Here is a 26,975-nt window from a genome sequence, read left to right on the forward strand (position 1 = left end):
TAATGAGGTGTGTAGCTAACATCAGCACAGTGCTGAAACGCGTCTCAGGTGAAAACAGCAGCGTGTGTTAAAGACCATGAACACTCCGTAAAAGACATCAGGCAGCAGTCTAGACGATAGTAGTAGAGTGAGACGTACCGAGTTCGCTGCCGAGCGGTGGAGTGGCGGTCTCCTCCACCTCACTGGTCATGGAGCGGGTGACGCGGCCCTTGCGCCGGCCCTGGCTGTTGGCCGTGCGTCGACCCTTGAAAGCCACCGTGGGCTCTTTGTCCTCCCCGTCCTCGCCGGAGGTGTCGTCCCTGCAGGGGGAAGAGTGTCAGTCAGTCAGTCACACCACCTTCATCACCCTCTTCCTCACTGCCTGGCCTGTACAGCACATGTGTACTGTTGAGTTTGTTAACTTAAAACCTGATAAAAAGTGCAGAGGTTTGTCTGGGTAAAAAAAATGCGCGCGCGCACACACACACACGCACACACAAATGACTCGAGGCTTAGGAGAGCGTCGTTTTAAGTTTTGCAAGCAAGGCAATATATCCTGTCAGCGTAATGACAGGCCAGTGATTTTGTAGCCACTGTTCTTCAATTCATCTTCCCCTTGTCCTGCATCATTTATCTTCTAGAGGCGACCTGCTCTGCTGCCTGGCTCACTAAATATAGAAGTGCCAGCTGTGCCAACCAGGGTGTTGTGGGAGTCAGGGACTCCTCAGCCCAGGTACTGGAAGCACTGCAGATGCTTAATCATGATCAACAACACTCAGTCAGGGAGGGAAACACCTGTTCAATGTTCTTTCAATCAGTAGCACTGAACAACAACCTATCCAACCGTGACTCCATTCAGAGAGCTGGGGGGCTTAGCTACGCTAGAAGATTGGACATGATTATAGAATTCCATCCTTCAATGTTCTTCCCTGTGAAATATGTGAGTCAACATGAGGACAACACACTGCAGTGAGTGAGCTCTCCATCTGTTCCGCTACTCTGCTCACACAGATTGCAGTGTTCAGAGGCATCCACTGATTCTCCCATCCTCCTCTCCTTCACGCTGGCACCGTGCCCAGGAAGATGCCAGGGCAGGGTCACGCACAGCACACTCCAAGCTCAGGAGACGAGCTGGATTATTGTAGCAACAGACAGTACGGTAATGGTGTTTCAGCCAAGCCACTTTAACCCCCATCGGAAAAAGAAAGAAATTAAGGAAGGAATGTTACAAATGTGACTTTTAGTGGCCTCTTGGGAGTGTGAGAAGAAAAACAGGAAAACAGCAGTTTTGTAAAGGGGGAAAATACAGATTTTTCACTGGATGGAAATTCTGGCTGAAGGTGGAAGAGTAACTAGTCAGGGGTGAAAAAAGCTCCATCTGATGATTACCTTTCCAGATCTAGTCAGGGCAGATCTAACTCCCACTCCATTTCCAATGAACTGACCTGGACCAATTCAGACGTGATTTAGTGCAGGGGTGTGAACTGAATATACTTTAAAATGACTAAAACCACATCTAAACGGTGTAGAAATGATAATGGCCCTACATTTATACAGTTTCTTGACTGTGTCCAGCTCGCTAATAGTCACCGAAATGAAAGCTAGACAGTCAGGAAGCATCGAACATTTTCAAAACGATGGACGGAGAACTATTTTCTGCTAATTTCGACAGCAAGTAAATATAACACATTTTCTGTGTGGCCCTTCAGACCTCGTTGAAGACCGGATGCGGCCCCCGGGGAAAAATACGTTTGACACCCCTAAATTTAGAGCGAGACCGAATGCAAGCAGACTCACTTCATTACATCCTCCTTGTCTTCCCCCTCCGTCTTCTCCTCATCCTTCTCTCCCTCCTTCTCTTTCTCTTTCTCCTTCTCCTTCTCCTTCTCCTTCTCCTTCTCCTTCTCCTCCTTCTCCTTCTCCTTCTCCTTCTCCTTCTCCTTCTCCTCCTGGCTGCTGCGGTTCACCTGCAGTTGTTGTTGCTGCTGCTGGCCATGCTGTTGGGGTGGAATACAAGGCAACACACTTGTCACAAACATGATCCCTGGTGACTCACAAATATGTAAGCACATGTAAAACATGCATAAGAACCTATATAGAAACACACAAACAGATACATGAGCCATGTAGTAGTGTTGAGGTCATTCTGCCATGCATGCCAGTACATACACCACAAAAACAGCCCATATGCCTTCATCTGGCGCCCAGCACCACTTCCTCTTCCACTTCCTGTCTGGGCTCAGGGTGAGGGTTCATATCATGAAAGAAATGCTGCAGACTGCCAAAGTCTAGCCACTAACACTGGTATAACTGGTGGTAACTACACTTATTCAAGCATTGGAAAGCACAGTTCCCGAAGTATATAGGAGGTGTGCTGTGTGTTAATGGGTTAATGAAAGCACTAAGTAAATGGATTTCTAGCTGAAGCCTATTCAATCCCGCTCATGTCTACTCTAATAACAGAGGCATTACATCCAGCTCTGGACAAGGAAACACAAAAAGACAGAGCAGGCTACATCAAAATGGACCATTCTCACAGAGATAGCATAACTCCATTTGAACCATGTCACCAGATTTAATGTTTCCCCTCTCAAAGATGAACGCAACGCAAAAAACAACAAATAAAAAGCCATAACTCAATAACAGCACTGAGTGACCCACTAGTGGATGAACATGGTCAGAGTTTTGTCTCTCTCTTAGGACCTGGAGACTATAAACAGCAGCCTAATCATCTCCATAGACTATCACGATCTCCATTTGTTCTCTCTTAGCTCGGTGTCATGCACCTAAAACAGATCGAAAAACCAAAAACACAGCCATTTACAGGAGTCTTAAATGAGTCAGACTCAGGCAGCCTGTTATCTATGGTCTGCTTTACAACAGAAGAGGACAGACTCAATAAGGCTGGGCGTTCATTAGCTTTTGTGTTGTTATTAGTACGTATTGTCGTGTGCTCCCTCCTCTCTTGTACTCACTAACGTTATCCTGTGGAGACGATTCTCTGCTCCCCCCCCCCCCCCATCTCCTTCTACAAATCTCTCACTCGCTGACTCCCTCTCTCCCCTTCTGTACCTCTCCCCTCTCACACGCTCCTGTGCCTCCCTTTCTCTCCCTGTGTTATTAGCGTTAGGAGCCCGTGGTGTTTGTGCACTGAGCTGAGCGTTGGCTAGCTAGGTAATAATCTGAGGTGTCTCTGGGAGAGTTTAGGAAGAGACACTGCCAACCGGCTGACGCCCACAGGAAAGGTCACTGGCTAATTAATGGACCATTTCATTAGCGCCCACCACACTGCACCGCACACACTGCAACGATGCTGGAGTTTAACTGCCTAACACCTGGTCTGGGCCTAAGTGATAGCTGGGAGATCATTAGCAATGAAAACAAGCTGTTAAATAAAAGTCACGTGGATAGACACATTAGTGCTGACACGAAGGGCGGGGGCACAACGGCAGGTGTCACATTCAAGTTCAAGTTATATTAGTCGTCTGTACGGAATCCACATGGTATACATCGTCCAACTAACGGCTTACTTGCAGGTTCCTTCTCGACAAGATCAAGTAAAGTAAATGGCTCAGTAGAATAGAATAATGATTTTAGCATAAGTATAATACAGGAAGGCACAATTTATAGTCCAACATTTACACTTGTATTGGGGAATATGGGGATGGGGGCAAGTGTATAAACTGATTAGTATAATACGAGTCTGGTAGCAGCAATTGTGATGTGTGTGTGTAGCATGAATGTGTGTCTGTGTGTGTGTAGCATGAGTAATTGCTAAGGTGCACAGTGGGCCAACATGATTGGTGTGCTGCTTGCATGACGACCTATCCTCTACTGATCCCACTACTCACAGAGCCCCATGGCTGTTTTACCTCTCCATGCAAATGGTACTCAACCCAGTCTTCTTATATTTTCTATTATTTCGTAATATCCAATTGCGATCCAATTATGATCTTGTCTCATCGCTGCAACTCCCCCATCGGCCTCGGGAGAGGCGAAGGTCGAGTCATGCGTCCTCCAAAACACAACCCGCCAAACCACACTCTTTAACACCCACCCGCTTAACCCGGAAGCCAGCCGCATCAATGTGTCGGAGGAAACACTGTTCAACTGACGAGCGTGAGCCTGCTGGCACCCGGCCTGCCACAAGGAGTTGCTAGAGCGCAATGAGCCAAGTAAAGCTCCCCCTGGCCAAACCCTCCCCTAACCAGGACGACATTCGGCCAATTGTGCGCCGCCCTATGGGACTCCCAGTCACGACCGGTTGGGACACAGACTGGGATTGAACCCGGGTCTGTAGTGACGTCTCACTCCATGCACAATGGAGTGAGGCATCGCCACCTTCGACCGCAGCGCCACTCGGGAGGCCCCATAACCCAGTGTTCAACTGACAACCGTCTTTCACCTTGAGAATACCTGAAGTGGTTTGATTAGGTTCCGTAAGGTTCTAGGTACAGTACCTGGCTCCTGCCACGGCGCCGATAGTTCCTGCGCACAATGTTCTTGTAGTTCTCGTTCTTTTTGGTCAGGTAGTAGAAGAGGACACTCTCTGCCACCGTCTGAAACAAAACAACATTACTAGGACCTCATCTCCCAAGCAGGATGACAATACAAGACTACTCAGATGTCAAAATTTGGGGTCTACCATTGTGCATGGATTGGGGGGGGGGGGGGATCTTCCCAAATGTACCTTTCTCTCCAGGAAAGAAGCAATCAGGCCAAAGTTTTTTGGGTGCTGGATGAACCTGTGAGCACAAAGCAGACAGATACATACTCAACACTTTCTATCAAATGAATTATCTACAGGCACTCTGCCTTGTGATATGCAGGTAAATTGTGGAGAATGACGTATGTGTAGTTTGCCTGATGGGAGAAGACGCTCCCATCAGCGATGACTTCAGTCACACATCCATCTCTCCAGAGATATTTCACTCTCTATTATTCATCTATAGCATGCTCTCATCCACACTAACCTCCAGCTCCTTCACCATACTACTATCAGTGTATCCTACCTGACATTACTTTATATCCCAATAGGAAAACATAGCCAGTACTGAGCATTGCTTACATCTCTCCCAGCTCTCTCTTACTGAGTGTTGAGGCTGAGAGGGTAAGACACTTCACTGTGCAGTCTGCAGCAGCAGGCATCACATCCACATCTCTCTCTCTCTCTGCACCGGGGCAGCATTCACAGTCTCTGATCTCCGTTTGTGGTTTACGTTTGGCTGGTTGATATATCCTCTCATTTCTCACAAAGAGGGAAGATTCACTTCCTCAACAACTCCCGGACCTTTGGATAGGTCACAGACATTTCTATTCCAAATCTCAGTCTGACCAAACCACCATGCATGCCACTTCTCACTGCTCTCAGAAACACAAAACAACCCTTTGTCTACTACTGCACAGCACACAGTTCTGCCATTCTATGAAGTGTATTTCTACATCTGAGTGAGTGACTTACTTCTCACGGAAGGTGTCCTTCTCCTGCTCGCTCCACATGTTCATGACCTGCCGGTCCTTGTACACCTTCATGGGGTCGTCCATCAGGCCGTTCATGTTGATGAACTTGATACGTTGCTGCTCTGCGTCAAATAGCATGGGAGGGATGACCGCCAGCTGACGCATTTGCTTCTCGGTGTTCTGACACAAACACGCACCCGCACACACACACGTGTAAATACACACACACACACACACACACACACACAATCAGACAAACAGACAAAATGTCTTGGGGTGAGTAGGCTGTTAGTGTACACCAAAGCAGAGCTTTCCAAATACAGGAGGCTGAGATAAACACAGCACACAGAGGTAACGGTGGTGACACAGGCACAACAGTCGTGTTGTGTTAAGTGTGTAAGAGGTCATGAGATTTAGAGGAAGTTTGAGGTCAGGGAGGAGGAGGGGAAGACGGCGATGCCGCATGCCCAGGGTGAGCAGTCAGTGCTTATCCAGGCCTGGGCTGAACTTACAGATAAATACTGCCTCTGTACTGTACTCAGTGTGATGACTAGCCCTGTAATTCACAAGCCAGCTCTGCTTGTCCTGTGGAACACTCACAGCAGGGAACCTGTGGCTGACATCTCTCCCCCTTTCATCCTCAGCATGCCTTTCAGAGGGGATGGAGGAATGAGGGTGACTGGGGTAGAGAGGAAGTGACATCTCTAACCACTGTGCAGAGTTCAAACTCATTGGTTGTGCAAGTGGCAGAGCTAGAGTCTCTTTACTCTGTGTGTGTGGTGTGTGTGCGCATCTACACCGTCTTCAGCAAGTATTCATACCCCTTGACTTAATCCACATTTTGTTTTGTTACAGCCTGAATTCAGAATTCTTCTGACTCATCTACACACATTACCCTATAATGATAAACTGAAAACATGTTTTTTTGAAAATGAAATACAGAAATATATCCCATGAGTATTTACACCCCTGAGTCAATACTTGTTAGTTTCACCTTAGGCAAGTCTTTCTGGGTAAGTGTCAAAGAGCTTTGCCCATCTGGATTGTATATTTGGCCTTGTGTTTTAGGTTATTGTACTGCTAAAAGGTGAATGTCTCCCAGTGACTGAACCAGGTTTTCTTCTAGGATTTTGCCTATGCTTAGCTCTATTCCATTTATTTGTATCCTAAAAAAAACTCCCCAGTCTTGCTGATGGCAAGAATCTACATAACATGATGCAGCCACCACCATGCTTGAAATTATGAAGAGTGGTACTCAGTGATGTGTTGGATTTGTCTCAAACATAACGATTTGGATTCAGGACAAAGTTAACTTCTTTGTAACATTTTTTGCAGCTTTACTTTAGTGTCTTATTGCAAACAGGATGCATGTTTTGAAATATGTTTTATTCTGTAAAGGCTTCCGTCATTTATGTTAGTATTGTGGAGTAACTAAAATGTTGTTGATCCATCCTCAGGTTTCTCCTATCACAGCCATTGAACTCTAACTGTTTTAAAGTCCCAGTTGGCCTCACGGTAAAATCCTTTAGCGGTTTCCATCCTCCCCGGCAACTGAGTTCGGAAGGACGCCTGTGACTTTGTAGTGACTGGATGTATTGATACACCATCTAAAGCAAAATGAATAACTTCACCATTCTCAAAGGGATAAGACATTTTAGCAATTTGTAAAAAATAAAAATCGAAAAATACATTATCCCACTGACATTATGGGATATTGTGTCTAGGCCAGCGCCACAAAAATCTCAATTTAATCAACTTTAAATTTGGGCTGTAACAACAAAATGTGTAAAAAGTCAAGGGTTGTGAATTCTTTCTGAAGGCACTGAATCTGTCTGGATCACACATCAAAAATCAAGTTCAATTGTATTAGTCACATGCGCCGAATACAACAGGTAGACCTTACAGTGAAACGCTTACTTACAAGCCCCTAAGCAACAATGCATTTTTTTTTTTAAATGAATAAGAATAAGAAATAAAAGTGTCAAGTCAATGTGCAGGGGAACTGGTTAGTCGAGGTAATTGAGGTAATATGTACATGTAGGTAGTTATTGAAGTGACTACACGTAGATGATAACAGAGAGTAGCAGCAGCATAGAAAGGGGGGGGGGGGGCAATGCAAATAGACTGGGTAGATATTTGATTAGGTGTTCAGGAGTCTTATGGTTTGGGGGTAGAAGCTGTTTAGAAGCCTCTTGGACCTAGACTTGGCGCTCCGGTACCGCTTGCAGTCCTACAGCAGAGAGAACAGTCTATGACTAGGGTGGCTGGAGTTTGACAATTTTTAGGGCATTCCTCTGACACTGCCTGGTATAGAGGTCCTAGATGGCAAGTGATGTACTGGGCCATACGCACTACCATCTGTGCTTGGATCATGTTAGTTTGTTGGTGATGTGGACACCAAGGAACTTGAAGCTCTCAACCTGCTCCACTGCAGCCCCGTCGATGAGAATGGGGGTATGGTCGGTCCTCTTTTTCCTGTAGTCCACAATCATCTCCTTTGTCTTGATCACGTTGAGGGAGAGAGAGGTTGTTGTCCTGGCACCACACGGTCAGGTGTCTGACCTCCTCCCTATAGGCCGTCTCGTCATTGTCAGTGATCAGGCCTACCATTGTTGTGTCATCGGCAAACAATGATGGTGTTGGAGTCGTGCCTGGCCGTGCAGTCATGAGTGAACAGGGAGTACAAGGAGGGGACTGAGCACGCACCCCTGAGGGGTCCCTGTGTTGAGGGTCAGCATGGCGGATGTGTTACCTACCCTTACCACTACTCCTCAAAGCCATATTCCAGACTGTGCTAGCAAAACAGCCCTGTAGCTTAGCATCTGCTTCATCAGACCACTTTTTTATTGACCGATTTTAAATGTAGCTTGTAAGCAGGAATCAGGAGGATAGAAGTATGGTCAGAGTTGCCAAATGGAGGGTGAGGGCGAGCTTTATACGCGTCTCTGTGTGTGGAGTAAAGGTGGTCTAGAGTTTTTCCCCTCTGGTTGCACATTTAACATGCTGATAGAAATTTGGTAGAATGGATGTAGGTTTCCCTGCATTAAAGTCCCCAGACACTAGGAGCGCGGCCTCTGGATGAACGTTTTCCTGTTTGCTTATGGCGCTATACAGCTCATTGAGTGCGGTCTTAGTGCCAGCATAGGTCTGTGGTGGTATGTAGACAGCTGCGAAAAATACAGATGAAAACTCTCTAGGTAGATAGTGTGGTCTACAGCTTATCATGAGATACTCAGGTACCTCAGACGAGCAAAACCTCGAGACTTCCTTAGATATCGTGCACCAGCTGTTGTTTACAAATATACAGTCCACCCCCCCCTTGTCTTACCAGACGCCGATGTTCTATCCTGCCGATACAGTGTATAACCAGCCAGTTGAATGTTGATAATATCATTGTTCAGCCACAACTCCGTGAAGCATAAGATATTACAGTTGTTACTGTTCCGTTGGTAGTTTAATCTTCCTCTTAGGTAGCCAATTCAATTTTCCAATGATTGCATGTTAGCTAGTAGAGCGGAAGGCAGTGGGGGTTTATTCGATCGCCTACGAATTGTTTATACGATCGCCTACGAATTCTCAGAAGGCAGCCCGGCCTCCGTCCTCTTTTTCTCTGTCTTCTCTTCACGCAAATAACGGGGATTTGGGCCAGTTCCCGGGAAAGCAGTATGTCCTTCACGTCGGGCTAATTAAAGGGGGGGGGATTCTGCCAGTTCGTGGCGAGTAATCGCTGTTCTGATGTCCAGAAGTTATTTTCGGTCATAAGAGACGGAGGCAGCAACATTATGCACAGAATAAGTTACAACATTTTTAAAAAGTTACCAACGACGCATCAAAGAAAAAAAGAAAAAAAAAAAAAAAGAAAAACACATTTGGTCAGGAGCGTGTAAAATATCAGCCATCTTCTCCGGGCCATGATACTAAAAAGGCCACATCACATGCTTCCTGAACTGGTTATAAGTGTTACGCAGCTACAGTAACTGTGTCATTCAGCCTCACGTGACAAAGAAATTGGTGATTGAGAGGGTCAAGCAACAGGCATGACAAGAACACTGTATATTCATGAGTGAGAGAAAGGGCACTAAAAGAGGGAGAGATATGGGGAATGACAGGAAAAAAGAGGGAGGTGAAGTAGTGTAAGAGCTTTTGTCTATGGTCCTTGAGAACTATGACAAAATCATTGGTGTTGGGCGATTTTAATATTCATGTTGACAAAGAGACCGACTCCAAGACCATTGAATTAATGAATCTTTTGAGCTCTATGGACTTTATCCAACATGATACTGGGCCTACCCATAACCGCAGCCATACTCTGGACCTGGTTATTACCAAGAGGGTTTCTATTGACATATCCTCTATAGTTGAAATTGCTTTATCTGATCACCACTGTGGATTTTTTATTACCTTGTTGCCCATAGCACAGGGTAATGCTGAACATATGATTAAGAAACACTATCTTACCTCTGAAGTTGCTACAGATTTTATTGTGTCTGAACAATACTCTGTCACCTATCCTGACTTCCTCGTGACGATTTAGTTGATAACTTTAATAGCAAATTCAGGGCAACCATTGATGCCATAGCTCCAGTGAAGTTGAAAAAGGCCACATCCAAATGTAGAGGCCCTTGGATGAGTGAGGAAACTAATCGATTGAAGATAAATTGCAGAAAGGCATAGTCGGGAGTGGAGGAAGTCAAAGTTGCAGGTCCATTAAGATATTCTGAGAGAGACACTTGGCATATATAACAAGGCAATTGGAAATGCCAGACGGGCAAATTTTTCTAACTTGACCACTAATAATCAGAATAATTAGAGAGCGCTCTTCTCGACCATTGACGGCCTGATAAATCCTACCCTCGCAAACCTGTGAACTTTCCTTTGCGGAATATTTCAGATATAAGATCAAAGTTAGGTTGGGTATCAGTCAAGCAAGACCTGATGAGAAGTTTGATATGTGCCCTAGCCTACCACGCAAAGGCACTATGGATTTATTTTCCCTGGTTGACACAGATGTGCACAGGAAAGTGATATCACAACTTAAGACTTCTGCCTGCCTTCTCGATCCTATCCCCACCACCTTCAAAACAGTTTTTAACGCATATCTGAAGAAACGCAAGGTATTGTTCATCACTCCTTGTTCACAGGCACTCTCCCCCCTGCACTAAAAACTGATATGGTGAAACCCCTTCTGAAGAAAAGTATTCTAGATTCTTCAGCTCCTAACAATGTTTGGCCAATCTCCGGTCCAGTGGGTTGGCCTCTCCGGTCCAGTTCTAAATTGGTTCAGGACATATTTAACCGGTCGATAGTTTGTCACCCTTGGTGAACATAACTCAGAGAAAATACATATCAAGGTTCGATTTTGGGTCCTGAACTGTTCAGTTTATATACGTTACCCCTTGGCAGTGTTATCAGAAAGCACAGCATTGATTTTCACTGCTACGCAGATGATACACAACTTTACATCTGTGTCACCAGTGGATTTTAGCTCCACGGATACATTAGACTGTGTTAGTGATTTAAATACTTGGATGGCTCAAAATTTCATCTAGCTTAATCAAGACAAGACAGAGGTACGTATCGTTGGAGCCGAAGCACAGAAAGAGAATCTGGCCACATGTTTAATTCACAGGGAATAACAATAACACCAGGTAAAAAAAAACTAGGTATATTTTAGATTCTGAAGTCAATTTCGAATCCCACACTAGGAATGTGACCAAAACAGCTTATTACCACCTGAGGAACATTGCCACGGTGCGTCCGTTTCCCCCTCAGGCTGATACAGAAAGACTCATACATGCTTTTATTACAAGCAGGGCTGATAACTGTAATACTCTCCTGTCTGGTCTACCCAAGAAAGCCATTTGTCAATTGCAAAACATACAGAATGCTGCAGCACGGGTACTGACCCGACAGGAAGCACACATTACACCGGCTTTAAAGTCTCTGCACTGGCTGCCTGTGAGTTTTAGAATTAATTTTAAGATTTTTCAACTGTTTTTTAAATCAATCCACGATTGTGCACCCCAATGCTGTGGGGGCGAAACTGTGGACATATTTAAAAGAGATCTTTAAAAAATAAAAAATAATTATTTTTAAGCTTTGCTTTTCCTTCGGGTGCTTTTTAGTCGTTCAGTTTTTATTGTTATTTTTTCGTTTTTTATCCTCTTATGTTTGTTGTGCAGTAAACCATTTAATTGATTTTATTTGTTTTCTCCTGTGAAGCACATTGTGTTGCATGCTATGTCTGAAATGTGCTGTAGAAATAATGCTTGATTTGATTTGGAAGAGCTCACCTCTTGCTCTGATATGCCGTCGATGATCTCAGAGACCTCGTGTTCACTGCGGGCTGAAGACGAGGCCAATCCCCCTCCACGCTGCCCCACCCGGCTACTCCCCACCGGGGGAACACAGAGGACATGTCAACACACTGCATGTACAGGAGCGGATATCCTCCTTCTTGACATCATTCACACACACTTCCCTCCATACTGTAACCAAGTAACAACTCAACGTAATCAGACTCTTTAACTGATTGGAATCACTCCATCTAATGTTTTGACAAATGCAGTAAACTAGACTCCCAATCTAGTATATGAAGGAGCAGGAGGCCCCAGGCATTGACTCACCTCTGCATGCGCTCCTGCAGCTCCCTCTGCTTGCGGATCTCAGGGAACTGTTTCTCGTAGTACTCGCGCACCTTGCTCTCCTTGGCCCGGCGCCGGGGGTTGTTCTCAATGCGCTCCACCTTCTTCTCCCAGGCCTCCATCAACTGGTCATAGCGCTGGCAGAACTTCTGTTCCTGAAAGAAGAAAGAACTTGATACAACCAACTCCTCCAAAATACAAATAGTGTCCCTTTTTGTGCCATGATGTGCTGTGCTTCTGCAGGGACGGAGTCTAACCTTGAGTCATGACCAGAACAGAGCTCCATGTTTTCCCAGCTGCTTGACAGGGCAGGCTGTAAAGCAGACCATTAACCCTGGAGGAGACACAGCCCTCTGAGGCCTCTTAAAATAGCTGCCCATGTCTTTTCCAGCCTGCGCTCCCCTCTCCAGCCTGGAGCTGGCCTGGAACCTCTACTTACACTACACACCATGACTGGTGGATATATGACCCTGGGCCGGCAAATAGCACTATGGGGCGGTAGGTGTGCCTCTCTATAAATTACAAGTTTAGATATGGTTTCTACATTTAGGGTTAGTGTAACTGTGCAACTATTAAATTATTCCCAATTCTCCTGCATTGTTGAGGATGTCATTTTTCTGAGGTGAAACATGGTTATTACACATAATGTATCCCTGTGGAAATATATTCCACAGGAAAAGTAATTGATTTGTGGTAAAGATTTTCTGTCAGGGTGGGTGATTGAGGATGTCTGCCTAACTCTGACATCAGAGCCTGGACGAACGATGGCAGGGTTATTTTTAGCACCGCCCACTGCCTTGGTCCTGCTCAATCACTGACACACAAGCAGAGCGAGCGAGCAGTGGTGCATCTCCTGTAGCATCTACCATCTCTGTACCATCTACCACCACCAGACAGGAAGCAGACTTGATGTGACCGAGAAAAAGAAAGTCCTGGGAGAGCTGAATCACAGCGAGACATCTCCTTTATTCCGTTTTTTTACCTTTCATTTTTCAAAAGCCGTAGTAGCTGTGGTCTAACACTTCATAGGAGTAGCTACTGCTACAGTGTTACTAAAGAACAGGCACAAGGGCCCAGAGCTCCTTTCCCTTTAGTCTGTGGATCATGGATACACTTCAAGGAGCTCCTTGGCCCAGTTAACATCTAGTCATCGGTCATAGAGCAGTCCCAGCAGAGAAGCGGTTCTGTACTCACCCACTGCTTACGAGCATGATTTCTCCTCTTGAAGTAAAGAATGAGCTTCTTCCTCATCGCCTGGTTTCTGTGAAGGGTGAAGAAAGGAGAAAGAGGGATACATAGGAAAGATAAATGAAAGAGACAGTAAGACAGAAGATTGATAGAAGGAAACAGAGGAAAATCAACAGAATGATTTGAATGACATTTTTTGGCAGTTTGAGAAAAATAAAAATATGTATTTCTAACCCGTAAAGAGTAGCTTACACGTCCTGCTGTCCAGGTATGACCTTTATTACAACCCCCACACAGACAGGCACACAATTCCGGTCCCTAGATCGATAAACACCAAATCGTTTCGGGTGGTGGAAAGAAAGAAGAGCCAGACTTTTAAAGTTTGTCTGGCCCGGCCCGGGAATGGCGAACCAGCCAGAGTGCTTCAAATAAAGGTCAGGGCAGTAATCTGCTTAGGCAGCTGCTCCATCCGTTCTCTCGGCCTTCGGTGAAAGATGACGTTTTTATTCCTGTCAGTTGTAAGGTCACGTGCCATCTAATTCACCGTGAGTCACATCAGCTAGGATCCAGGCCACAGGCAAGGACAGACAGACAGCAGGAATTAAGTAAGGCTGTACTAGCGCGCGCGCACGCATGTTAAGCAGAAAACAGCACAGAGGCCGTCTAAAGATTCTGTAAGTGGACACGGTGACCACATCACAACAAAGACACTGCCATCTACACGTGTTTCTATATAAACAAACATCTAAACTCATTCAAATAAACACATACTGAGACCCATATGAATGTTGATTCATACACACACAATCACTCCGTGTGCATAGACACAATACAGGCAGAGATACTAGGTCGAATACAAGGCGGACAAAAACACACACAGGCAGAGTTCTATACTGAGTAATAAGATGTTAGTGGTGGACAGGGGAGAAGCAGGCAGTGTGTGTGTGTGTGGTTTGAATTTGGAGGGGGATGGCTACTGTCTGGGGGCTGGAAGGTTATTCTTCACACCTCCGAGCTGTGACTTCACCAAATTTCCATGCGTGCCACACTCTGCCAACACCACTAACATGTGACCTGTGAGTCAGAGATATTTATGCTGTTGTGGAAACCAAAATACCTTTCATGTAAGACTGAATGTAATGAGTTGGGAACTGGGGTGGTTTGGAGGCGTACTTGTCCATACTAGACGGCCAGCTTGGATGCCACAGTCACATTACATGCCTGTGTGTGTGTGTGTGTGTGTGTGTGTGTGTGTGTGTGTGTGTGTGTGTAGCAGAAGAAAACAGCACAGAAGCAGTCTAAAGATACCCTAAGACGACACGGTGATCTCTTAATTGAAACATGTTCCTATATAAAAAATATATATAAATAAAAAACATATATATATATATATATATAAAAAAAACTCCCTGATTCCCACCTCCCACACACTCAGACACGTACAGTACCAATCAAAAGTTTAGAATTTACTCAATTCCGAGGGTTTTCTTTATTTTTTCTATTTTCTACACTGTCGAATAATAGTGAAGACATAAAAACTATGAAATAACATATGGAATCATGTAGTAAAAAGTGTTCAATCAAAATAAACTTTGCAAAATAAACACCCTTGGCATTCTCTCAATCAGCTTCATGAGGTAGTCACCTGGAATGCATTTCAATTAACAGGTGTGCCTTCTTAAAAGTTAATTTATGGATTTCTTTCCTTCTTAATGCGTTTTGAGTGAATCAGTTGTGTTGTGACATGGTAGGGCTGCTCTAAAGAAGATAGCCCTATTTGGTAAAAGACCATGTCCATACTATGACAAGAACAGCTCAAACAAGCAAAGAGAAACAACAGTCCATCATTACTTAAAGAAGACATGAAGGTCAGTCAATATGGGACATTTCAAGGACTTTGAAAGTTTCTTCAAGTGCAGTCGCAAAAACCATCAAGCATTATGATGAAACTGGCTCTCATGAGGACCGCCAGGCTCAGAAATTGCAGCCCAAATAAGTACTTCAGAGTTCAAGTAACAGACACATCTCAACATCAACTGTTCAGAGGAGACTGTGTGAATCAGGCCTTCATGGATACATTTCTGCAAAGAAACCACTACTAAACACACCAATATGAAGAAGAAACTTGCTTTGGCCAAGAAACACGAGCAATGGACATTAGACCGGTGAAAATCTGTCCTTTGGACTGATGATTCCAAATGTGAGACTTTTGGTTCCAACCGCCGTGTCTTTGTGAGACGCAGAATAGTGAACGGATGATTTCTGCATATGTGGTTCCCACCAAGAAGCATGGAGGAGGAGGAGGAGGAGGAGGAGTAATGGTGCTTTGCTTATGACACTGTGTGATTTATTTAGAATTCAAGGCACACTTAACCAGCATGGCTACCACAGCATTCTGCAGTGAAACGCCATCCCATCTGGTTTGCGCTTAGTGGGACTATCATTTGTTTTTCAACAAGACAATGACCCAAAACACACCTTCAGGCATTCTAGTTTGGGACGAGTTTGACCGCAGAGTGACGGAAAAGCAGCCAACAAGTGCTCAGCATATGTGGCAACTCCTTCAAGACTGTTGGAAAAGCATTCCTCGTGAAGCTGGTTGAGATTATGCCAAGTGTGTGCAAAGCTGTCATCAAAGTAAAGGGTGGCTACTTTCAAGAATCTCACATTTAAATATATTTGATTTGTTTAACACTATTTTGGTTACTACATTATTCCATATGTGTTAATTGGCCAATATACTCTGAGTGTACAAAACATTAAGAACACCTTCCTTGCACCACCCTTTTACCCTCAGAACAGCCTCCGTTTTTCAGGGCAGGGACTCTACAAGGTTTCGAAAGCGTTCCACAGGGATGCTGGCCCATGTTGACACCAATGCTTCCCACAGTTGATAACACAAACCGGTGCGCCACCATACCACGTTCAACAAAGGCACTTAAATCTTTTGTCTTGCCCATTCGCCCTCTGAATGGCATACATACACAATCCATGTCTCAATTGTCGAGGCTTAAAAATCCTTCTTTAACCCGTCTCCTCCCCTTCATCTACACTGATTGAAGTGGATTTAACAAGTGACATCAATAAGGGATCAGTGTTCACCTGGATTCACCTGGTCAGTCTAAGTCATGGAAAGAGCAGGTGTTCTTAATGTTTTGTACACCCAGTGTATGATTAAATCGAATATTAAGATATTTAACATTGATGATGCATTGTGAAGTGCAAGACTATAAGACTATATATTCTATTTGAACTTTACAAATCAAAACCATGTCTTTTTATCAGCTAGGCTATATCAATATCTTGAAAAATAAGTCAAATTGAATGAACTAAGCCTCAATTCTTTTGCCATAATAAGATTATTTAATGAGAACGTGACTATATTATCATAAATAAGCACAACAACGGCACAGTCTGGAATTATCTTGTCATTAACTGTGTTGATCTTTTCTTATGCCTCATTTACATATTTTTCAGTAAAAAATTAGGTCTTGGAATCAGAAAAATCTTAATTAGATAGGTAGCCTCTTCTGTCATGCTGTAGAATATTAAATAGCATTGCTCACCAGAATATAATAATACATTGATCAAATGAATGCATAATCAACAATCGATTTGACATTTGTAAAGTTCTCTCTTTAGTTTCTGCTTCTCTTGCGGAGCGTGGATGTTTTGTGAATGACCAGGGAAATTTCCTGTGCAAAATGTCTGGTTTGACTGGTGAAAAGGACTGTGAAAACAATCCAACATGTTTCTGATAGTACTTGTATCTCAGTTCGTCTTGGAATGGATATTATGACAGGCTACATGTGAGGCCTACAGTCAGTGTCCAGACTTCAGTTACTATTCCTGTTCCCATCTGAACTTCAAAAGGGGCGCAAACCAGGGGGGGGCGGCCACGCCCCGCAACCCCTACTTACGCCGTCTCTGGCTGGCAGGCCAGACCAGGGCTGAGACATTAAGTCGTATAAGGACAGAGATGGCATTGTGCTCCGGACACCAGATGGTGGAGAGAGAGATTAGCTGCTCTGGTCCGTTTCTAAAGTTTCTTTTGTCCAACACTAAGCGTGTACTGTATTCCTGAGAAATGTAGAGGTGGTGTCCATGAATCCAAGGTACTCATCTTTCTTACCAGGGACAGGTGCCAAGGTTATCAAACCGGTTAGGGGCACAAAGAAGTCAATTGTGGTGGATCAAAGCTATACTGCGGTATTTAATAACACACACACACACACACACACACACACACACACACACACACACACACACACACACACACACACACACACACACACACACACACACACACACACACACACACACACACACACACACACACACACACACACACACACACACACACACACACACACACACCCTTTCTGCTAATTGCTTTGAGGCAATAATACTGATCAAACAGTGCAAGGATCAAACGGAGCGGAGACAGAGTGGCAGTGAGGGTAAGAGGTCAGGAAGTCTGGTGGCATACCATCTAACTCATTCTCCACTGACAACTCAGAGCTAAACCTCAAGCGGGCCATTTTACTTAACCCATTTGCACTTTCTGCATTACATTTATAAGTTCAACTTAAGTGAAGGATTTTCATTTTATGACTGCATAAAGTCATTTCCGCAGAAACATGATCTCAACGGGTTGTCACAGACCGCACGGTTAAATAATTGTTTCAGCACATTATCACGGCTATAAAGACTCCATACACGTGGTTGACACCACGTGATTCACTCTCTGTGGCCGTTTGTTGGGATGGGAATCTCTGGGGCACATGAGGGGCGCAGTGATGGCATTTAGGACCATAGCAATCACACTGAGCCTACAGTGACAGATGACATAGACACGCACACACACTAACATAAACCCAGTCCCTTTCCCCAGAGGGCGGGCTAACTTACATTTTGATGTTCTCATGGTACTGCTTGGTATCGGAGGGCTGGTTGTACAGAGGCTGGGAGAGAGAAGAAACCGATGGAAAGGTTAGGTGATGCTGCCAGAGGTGAGAATCCTGTTTCACAGCAGCAAGGAACATCAACTCTAGAGGGTTAAACATACTGTTTACAACTTCCACACGACTTCCCTGCACACTGTCTGGTGTCACTGCAAAGTTACTACGCTAAATGCAGCAACACAATTTACCCATTACATTCTACCTACAAGATGCTGAACAGAGTCTGACATAAGACAAATGTTATGAATTCATGCATGTTTTATCAACCTAACCGAGAAAGGTCTGTCAAAAAGTTTTGGCTCACATTGTGTACACGGTTCTCCCCGAAGAATGAAAGAATGTAAGTTATTTGTTATCATTTAAGGCAATGTTCTGCTCTAGATTGCTGCAAATGGCAGTTACAGGTGTTACCCCCGTCCGGACCTCCCCCCGGCGTACTCAGCAGCACCACCTTCTTAAAGATTCCTGGGGAAAACCCTGGTGCACCATCATTCAATAACTCAACCAGCTGAACCATTACATTCAATTATTACTGAATCTATTATTCATTCAATCAAAAGCCCATATAAATCTATGTCTATGAGACAGAGTGTAACAAAGCTCTTTGCTCCATGATAGTATATAACTGTTAATGCTGTGCCAAGCTGACAACGACAAGCAGTGGGCACAACGAGGACACGACACCCTAATTCAGCCCCTCTCAAGAGACTGGACTGTACAGAGTGAGAACCGACTCATAAGCGAAGGAGACCATCTTTGTGTACAATTTGTATAAGTTTGGCCACAAAACAAACCATATTTTTATTTCACGGCACAAGGGGGATTAAAAGTCGTTTAAACCAATGAACGACAAACACCTTCCAATGGGTCAAACATTTGAATCTGAACTTGTTCTCCACTATATTTTGAGTTGCTCACGACAAAACTCTTCGAACGCGAACATTAGGTATTATTGTCAAACCCAAATCAGCTTATAAAGAGCAAGTATGATGTCTGACTCCCACTGATAATATACAGTACTGTCAGTAAGATGCTCTCTTCCAGACAGCAGCAGCTCATTTATGAAACACTGGCCGTGTCTGGCTCCTAGCCATCAGAGACAGACAGCGCCATCATTCTGCCCGTCCATCTCGCTCTCATCCCTGAACAGAAGAACGAAACCCACCTCGGCCTGTCTCCAGGGCCTGCTCCCTACACCCCCTGCTACACATGGCCAGCTTTCAATTCCGACAAACTCCTCCCCCTCTTTCTTTCTCCTCCCTCTAACCCTCCTCCCCTGCTACTTGTCCCTCCTCCCTGTGGTCAAATAATACAAGTTGCTAGATATTTTATTCAGATGACCATTAAGAGGTGAGAAAACAGCAGAGGCTCACCAGTTCTACTCGGGGTCCCAGTCCTTCCAGAATCCAGTGAGCTTCCTCTGCCTTTTTCTGAGGAGAGAAAACACAAACATACTCAGCACATATCAACTGCAAAGCCTCACGTCTCCCATCACCAAGGCAACGCAGCAGCTAGCTCACTCAATGAATGACGTTTGGATGGGCACTGTGTGCAGCAACTATTTTTAGAGCTTTTAACACAAGGCAAAAACTCGATCCGCTCCCTCTCTCTTCTCCTACCGGAGAAAAGATTACTCACCTCCCCGAGCACACACTGAGGGACAGAGAGAGGTAGAGCGAGAGCAAGCAGGTGAGGGAGAGTGGGAGAGGAAGAGCAAGAGAGAGTGAGACACTGGGACAGAGTGCGTGCAAGACTGCATGGCTGCTGTGCTTCTCCATAAGAAACATCTGACAAAACAGAGACAAAGATCTCTCCTTCGCAGTGCGCTCAGGTTGAGGTTTCACTACACAAGCTTAAGAGATAAAACAGAACTGGTTGGCAGTGATTGTGAAGAAGAGAAGCACAACCCCATCTCTGTACCTCTATCACAGATGACCTCTACTCAGCTGAGCTCTATACATTTATATTTAGCCATGTCACGTGCTGTGTGCAGTGTCCCTGAATGTTGTTTTGGAGGCAGCTCTGCAGAGTGGTCACTAGCTGGCACAGCCACAAAATCTTATTATTTTTTCCAACCCTAAACACACGGCCAACTCTAATGCCTAACCCTAACCTTAAATTAAAACCAGAAATCACATGTTTGTTTTCATCTAGCCCATCTAGCAGAAATTGCTCAGTTCTTCCTCTAGGGCAAGATGCATGACAAACGTCAACCTGCTGACCTCGCTCTCTGGCTCTGTCGCCCTCTCTCTGGCTCTGTCGCCCTCTCTCTGGCTCTGTCGCCCTCTCTCTGGCTCTGTCGCCCTCTCTCTGGCTCTGTCGCCCTCTCTCTGGCTCTGTCGCCCTCTCTCTGGCTCTGTCGCCCTCTCTCTGGTGCGCTCTCAGTCCCTCTATCTGGTGTGCTCTCTCTCCCTGTCCCCCCATGGTCGCACTTTTTTCTTTCTTCCTTCCTTCTTGCTTCCTCATCCAAAAGAAGGCTGTAACATTCTGCAGATGACTAATATAAGTATTTTTTAAAGGACTGTTTAATGAACAGCAACTAACAAGGATTTAATCCTGAGTGAGAGAAGAGGGAGAACTGGAAACGTCTCTACATGTTGCCATTTCCTGATTAGGACTGTCCCCTTTATGTCCACCATATTGTACTGATAAAGACCTGTAATGCAGCCTATACATTTGCCATGAATTGTATGTCAGATTAAGGGCATCAAAGACTATACTCAAGGGCATCAGCAACAAAGGGGATAGGTGTAAGCTAAATTAAGAGGGGTAATGACAACACCGTGTTGATCAACATGGAGCTTTGACATGCTACAGTTCCTCCTCAAATCCATCTCAACCAATCACATCTGACATGAGATTACCAGTGATCGTGAGTGAGGCCAGTCCACTTCAAACATGCCCCCTAGTGCTTAGACAGGAGGACTGGCACTTGAACAGAAAACTAACTGCGCTGCTCTTTCCCAACAGAAGTCAAAGAAGCATTTTCTGTCTAAAGAAAATGGAAATATTGGTTACATCATAATATATACGAAATTAAAATGAGAGGGTTTAATAGTGGCACAACCAGACTGAAGGTGCAGGGCCTTGAGGGCTCTCTGTACTGTGTGTGTGTGCTACAAGGGACTATGATAGTGCAGTTCCAGTGAGAGTCCCAGTTGTCTCGCTTGTATGTGTCCAAGGCAGCCATGTTCTAATGAGATGAGTGAACATGAGTGGCGTTGCCTGTGGCATTGACAAAGGCCTGTGGGTGTCTCCTTGTCTCAGAGATGAGGTGATACTGAGCCCACAGGGACAGATGACACCAGCGACACAATGGAAATATGGGCTACATCATAAAAGATACGTAATTAAAATGAGAGGGTTTAATAGTGGCACAACCAGAATGAAGGCGCAGTGCTTTGAGGGCTCTCTGTACCGTGTGTGTGTGTTACAGGGGACTATAATAGTGCTACTACTACTACTGAGGCTGGAGTAATTAGAGCCAGGTGCTGAAACACACACAAACACACAAGCGCACACACAACCCTCCCCGACACACACCCCTCCAACAATACTAGAGTACCCTATACAAAGGCTGAGGAGGGCAAGGGACCAAAGACAAACACCAACACCCATGCAGGTACACAAAAGAGGAGAGAACATATCCAGAAACGACATGATTACCTTGCCTTCTTCACATACACCTTCCTGCATAATACATTTGCAAACATACCATCAGTCACAGTGCCACACCATCACTTTGGGCTGGGACTTGTAGAGGGCTGTGTATATAATGGTGTAATCTCGGTGAACACAGAACTCAAATCGTACATAATTAGGTCAGATTTTTGTTTACATAGTCTGGGGAGAGAGTGGGGCCAGTGTGGTGGGCTCAGCCCAGCAGCACTCAGTGCTAGTCCCACTCAGAGTAGAGTGCAAAGTGTTCCAGAGGTCAGGGACATTGGATGAGTCATCCACACACTTCCAGGCTTTGAGATCACCACATGGGTGCTCAGCAAACTCCTGCGGCATGGAGTCAATCATGCCATTATGATATAGCTCTGGGGTGAAAGGTATACAGTACTATTGTCTTCAGCAGGTCTCTGTCGGATAATGACTTTTTCTAGTATATAATAGAAGATAACTAGTTTAAGAGTTGACCTTTTAGAAGACTCTGACATGGCCACTGAATCAAATCAAATGTTATTTGTCACATGCGCCAAATACAATCCCTTCCCAATAATGCATAAAAATAAAATACTAACACATGAGGAATAAAATACACAAGAATGAAGCTACATACAGGGAGTACCAGTACCATATCAAGGTGCAGAGGTATGACGCATTTGAGGTAGATAATGTACATGAAGGCAGGGTAAAGTGGCTAGGCATCAGGATAGATAATGTACATGAAGGCAGGGTAAAGTGACTAGGCATCAGGATAGATAATGTACATGAAGGCAAGGTAAAGTGACTAGGCATCAGGATAGATAATGTACATGAAGGCAGGGTAAAGTGACTAGGCATCAGGAAAGATAATGTACATGAAGCCAGTGTAAAGTGACTAGGCATCAGGGTAGATAATGAGTCAAATAAAGACCATCCTGGCCCTTACACATACAGGACATTATTATTACTTTTTTTTAACCCTTATTTTACCAGGTAAGTTGACTGAGAACACATTCTCAATTACAGCAATGACCTGGGGAATATTTACAGTGAAGAGGAGGGGGATGAATGAGCCAATTGTAAGCTGGGGATGATTAGGTGGCCATGATGGTATGAAGGCCAGATTGGGAATTTAGCCAGGACACCGGGGTTAAAACCCCTACTCTTACGATAAGTGCAATGGGGTCTTTTCGTGACCACAGAGAGTCAGGACACCCGTTTAACGTCCCACCCGAAAGACGGCACCCTACACAGGGCAATGTCCCCAATCACTGCTCTGGGGCATTGGGATATGTTTTTTAGACCAGAGGAAAGACTGCCCCTTACTGGTCCTCCAACAGCATCTGGTCTCCCATCTAGAGACTGACCAAAACCAACCCTGCTTAGTTTCAGAAGCAAGCCAGCAGTGGGATGCAGGGTGGTATGCTGCTGGACATACAGGGGACCATCTGGGGTCTGTACGATGAGTGGGAGAAGACCCCGTACAACGATATACTATTGCAATCAACACAATCATTTTTATACAGTTTTGTGTGTGCATGGAGCAGTGCTCACCACTAGGTGGACTAAGAGTATTGGAAATGAATGCTTTAACTACTACTACATAATATCCTACTCATCAAAACAAACTACATTGTCATACAGGTTTACGTCTACCATTCTTACATTCAGACAATTTAAAAATTAAAGACAAAAAAGAGAAAATGGTTCACCTGCTAAATTATGCTGACCTTTGGCAGACTACACCATCAGACAGGAGGACTTTGCCTGGTATTTCAATAAGACTGGGAGGCTAATGAATGAATACCTTCTAATACAGCCTTTCCACCTCTCTATTGACAGTGGCATTTGACAGTGCTGTCGAGCCAAGTAACAGCAATGACAGAGCTCAAAGAGTTTTATCTCTTCACAGAATATCAATCATGGTCATAGCAAAATGCAACAACAAAAAAAACGTTCCATGTGCCCTTCAAATTATTAATTTGGTTCTCAAACAGCAGGATTCCTATTTGTCAAGGGAGAAGCCAAGTGACAGTCTACCATACTAGTGTTTCATCATCAAAGAGCTGTCAGAGTCTTCCTCTACACTTCATCCAGATGCTCCCACTCTACTTCCTCCACAGCTTCCGTCTCAATCTCAACCCATTTCTGTGACCCCAAAAAGACCAGATAAAATCAAATAACACAATTTCAGTCAGACAGCAACATTCATTCAAAATGAGTGAGTTTTAGTAATGTCATTATCTTAGATCAGCATCCCGCCAACAACTAAAGGCCATAATGATGATGGTTGGTTACGTGCACACAATTAGATTGTGGATAGTCAGATTAATTGAATAGTTTGTTTAAAATGTTTAGATGCTTCGCAAGAAGATCACTTTCCCTAATAATCCTGTTTACATGGACACATCTGAAATCAGGCTACCTGATGGGACAGGAAATCCCCAATAAAAATAAACATTCGATGAATGTAATGTAAAACAACCGTGTTATTTTTGTGAAGCCTAATTGATTCGGAGTTGGGACATATAAAGTTTGTATGTGAAAGCTATTTCTAAGACGCATACCGTCAGAATTCACTTCCCACACGCATAAGAGGGAGGCTTGCGCTACGGTACATGCGCAGATCAAAAACACCGACAGAGCGCCGATTAAGCTGTTTACATGTACTAATAATTCTAAAGATTTCTCAGAAAACCAGCTATTTTAATCGGTTTATGCCTATGTCGATTTTGACCTTAGGCTGATCAAGATGAGCAGAGAGAAGTGTTTACGCGACTATTGCCATAATCAGTTGATTATCGAATTATTAGTGTGCATGTAAACGTACTCAATGAGACACAGGGGAGAGCCTGCTACGTGTATTCTAACACTAGCCAACAGTGAGGTTATTAGCACTGATTACAGCAATTCCAGCCCCAAGCACTGATTGAGATGCAGATAATTACACAGAGAGAAAGCAGTAAGTGTGTGTACGATGGTACTGACCCTGTTTTCGTCGTAGATTATCTGCACCAGGCTACGGTGCTTGGCCTCGCTGGGCGGAGGGGAGATCATGGACCGCTCCGGCTCCTGGGGCTTTGCTGCCTCCTCCTCCAGCTGTTGCTACAGGTCACACACACACACACACAGTTACTGGTGAACAAGGTGTGCAGACAAGATGTCCCTTTAAATCAGATTGGGGGAGAAGAACATGCAAGAGAAAGATGCCAGATAAAAGGTTATCATCACAAGCCATGAACAAAGGCAAAAGGCCTGATCCTGCAGCACTTTTGTGCTCCTCTGTTTCCGTGGAGACAGGTTACTCAAGCAGTGTGTAGCTCCTCCCCGTCTTGCTCCTCATCATCTCCAGCAGTGATGTGCCTAACTGTCCTATTAACTGTAAATAGCTTCACACTTGAACATCCAGGTTAAAAAACAGATTAAGAACAGATCAAGAACACCTGACCGCACCAAGGGGACTGTGAAAAGACGCAGCCATTTTATATATCTTGTATTGTAATTTTCACTGTGCTATGTATTAGACCTAGATATTGTGTGTATGTACTGATATGTAGGCTGTGTGACACTTTAAATCTACGCATTTCAGTCCATGACTAATAATGTTCTGTCCTACGTGCCATGTTTCACGTGGACCACAGGAAGAGTAGCTGATGCTTTTGCAGCTGCTAACGGGGATCCTTATGAATACCAAATAGGACAACGGCCACTGACGTTTGATTTTGGTTTTATTAACAATCTGCAACAACAAAAAAAAGCTACGTCCTCCATCCCTGACTTTTCCTACATATTGGTACATTGCTCAGTTGTCAGAATTTTACAAATCCCAAACAGAAAAGTATTTAGGAGGCTGTTAACCTGTTGTTGTTTGTAGTTTTTCTTTTTTACAACGATTACGACCTTAAGGTGCCAAGACAAAATCTGCCGTAGGGCCTCGGTACCCCGGCGCTAATACGCTGCTTTCCTCACTGAATGAATGACGTCAACGGATGAATGGGCGACAGAAACCCAAAACTGACCATTGAGACGTGACTTCCCAGTTGAATTTAAATGGGACTGAATGATGAGCATGAGGAAGGTGATTGAATTTGAACGATCAAATGTGGGGTCTTCATCTGATTCTGACGTTGACTTTGAGCCTCTGCCTCCCATGCCTGAGCCTGTGAGAAGCTGTAACTGGACTGTATTACTTACTATAAACTATTTTACTAGTCAAATCTATAAATACAATTGATCAGATGTATTACACTAATGTTTTTATTGGAAGGGAAACTAAATAGGCGATACATGTTGCAGTAAGCCTTTGTAGAATAATACAGAATTTCATAGAATTTCATCATGCAATTCATCCTTTACAATTGTTTATGTCCAATTTATTAAGTGTTGGTGTCTTGTGGGTTGCTATGAATCTGATGTGTATGCTCAAGGGGATGCCCGACAACATTCTCTAGCGGGTACTTATAGGCTGAAAGGCCCATCAGTTCTAGTGTTAACCCTCTGATTAACTGGACCCAGGGGAGTTAACTTACCACCACAGAGATCCTATTAACTTACAGTATTCTAATTCTGATTACCACAACATGGAGTAAACAAAGCCAGGGCCGGCCCCATGCCAGAGAAGAGAGAGAGTGAGAGTAGTACTGAGGAGACAAAGCATTTGGGGGCGATTCCACACCAGCGGGAGCGGAACATATTTTTGGTATCTCAGAATGTTCTGGCAATTCTCACATAGAAACTTCATTGGAAGGAAGGCGTTTTTAAATGCTTTTTTACATTTGAATCACAAACCATTTGAGAAAATCGTGATGACAGAGGCCATTTCAGGCCCTTTTTAGACCTATACGCTTCTAGTATGAGCCTATGATCTGTGAACCGTACATCATACAGATAACATCTTGGTGTAATTATACTCCGTATAGTGTGCTCCGAGTCAGAAATAGAGAGTATGCTTTGATTCTAAAGGGGTGGGAGAATCACATTCATTTATTAAACACAACAAAATATTAATATCTCAAAATGACCCTTTTTTATTTTGTTCATGTATCGTTTGGAACAATATATTCTACATGTAAATCAAATTTCCCAAATG

The 26,975-nt window shown here is 44.3% G+C and overlaps 1 protein-coding gene across 13 annotated transcripts in view; it reads right to left on the minus strand.

Moving 5' to 3' along the window:
- LOC139390129 (nuclear receptor corepressor 2-like) overlaps nt 1-26,975 on the minus strand; it is a 129,834-nt gene that overhangs the window by 39,965 nt on the left and 62,894 nt on the right. For 6 of the 13 annotated variants that reach the window (XM_071137310.1, XM_071137301.1, XM_071137300.1 and 3 more), the window contains exons 6-16: nt 24,875-24,991; nt 19,609-19,665; nt 18,183-18,235; nt 13,278-13,344; nt 12,066-12,238; nt 11,733-11,829; nt 5,441-5,619; nt 4,670-4,724; nt 4,440-4,538; nt 1,777-1,976; nt 139-299 (exon numbers count right to left, since the gene is read on the minus strand). In XM_071137310.1, coding sequence (XP_070993411.1) covers nt 139-299; nt 1,777-1,976; nt 4,440-4,538; nt 4,670-4,724; nt 5,441-5,619; nt 11,733-11,829; nt 12,066-12,238; nt 13,278-13,344; nt 18,183-18,235; nt 19,609-19,665; nt 24,875-24,991 — 1,258 coding nt within the window. The remainder of the gene's footprint in view (nt 1-138; nt 300-1,776; nt 1,977-4,439; nt 4,539-4,669; nt 4,725-5,440; nt 5,620-11,732; nt 11,830-12,065; nt 12,239-13,277; nt 13,345-18,182; nt 18,236-19,608; nt 19,666-24,874; nt 24,992-26,975) is intronic. The other 7 variants (XM_071137299.1, XM_071137309.1, XM_071137302.1 and 4 more) reach the window with 3 other exon arrangements.

Source organism: Oncorhynchus clarkii, chromosome 30 (genome assembly GCF_045791955.1).
Source record: "Oncorhynchus clarkii lewisi isolate Uvic-CL-2024 chromosome 30, UVic_Ocla_1.0, whole genome shotgun sequence".
NCBI lineage: Eukaryota > Metazoa > Chordata > Actinopteri > Salmoniformes > Salmonidae > Oncorhynchus > Oncorhynchus clarkii.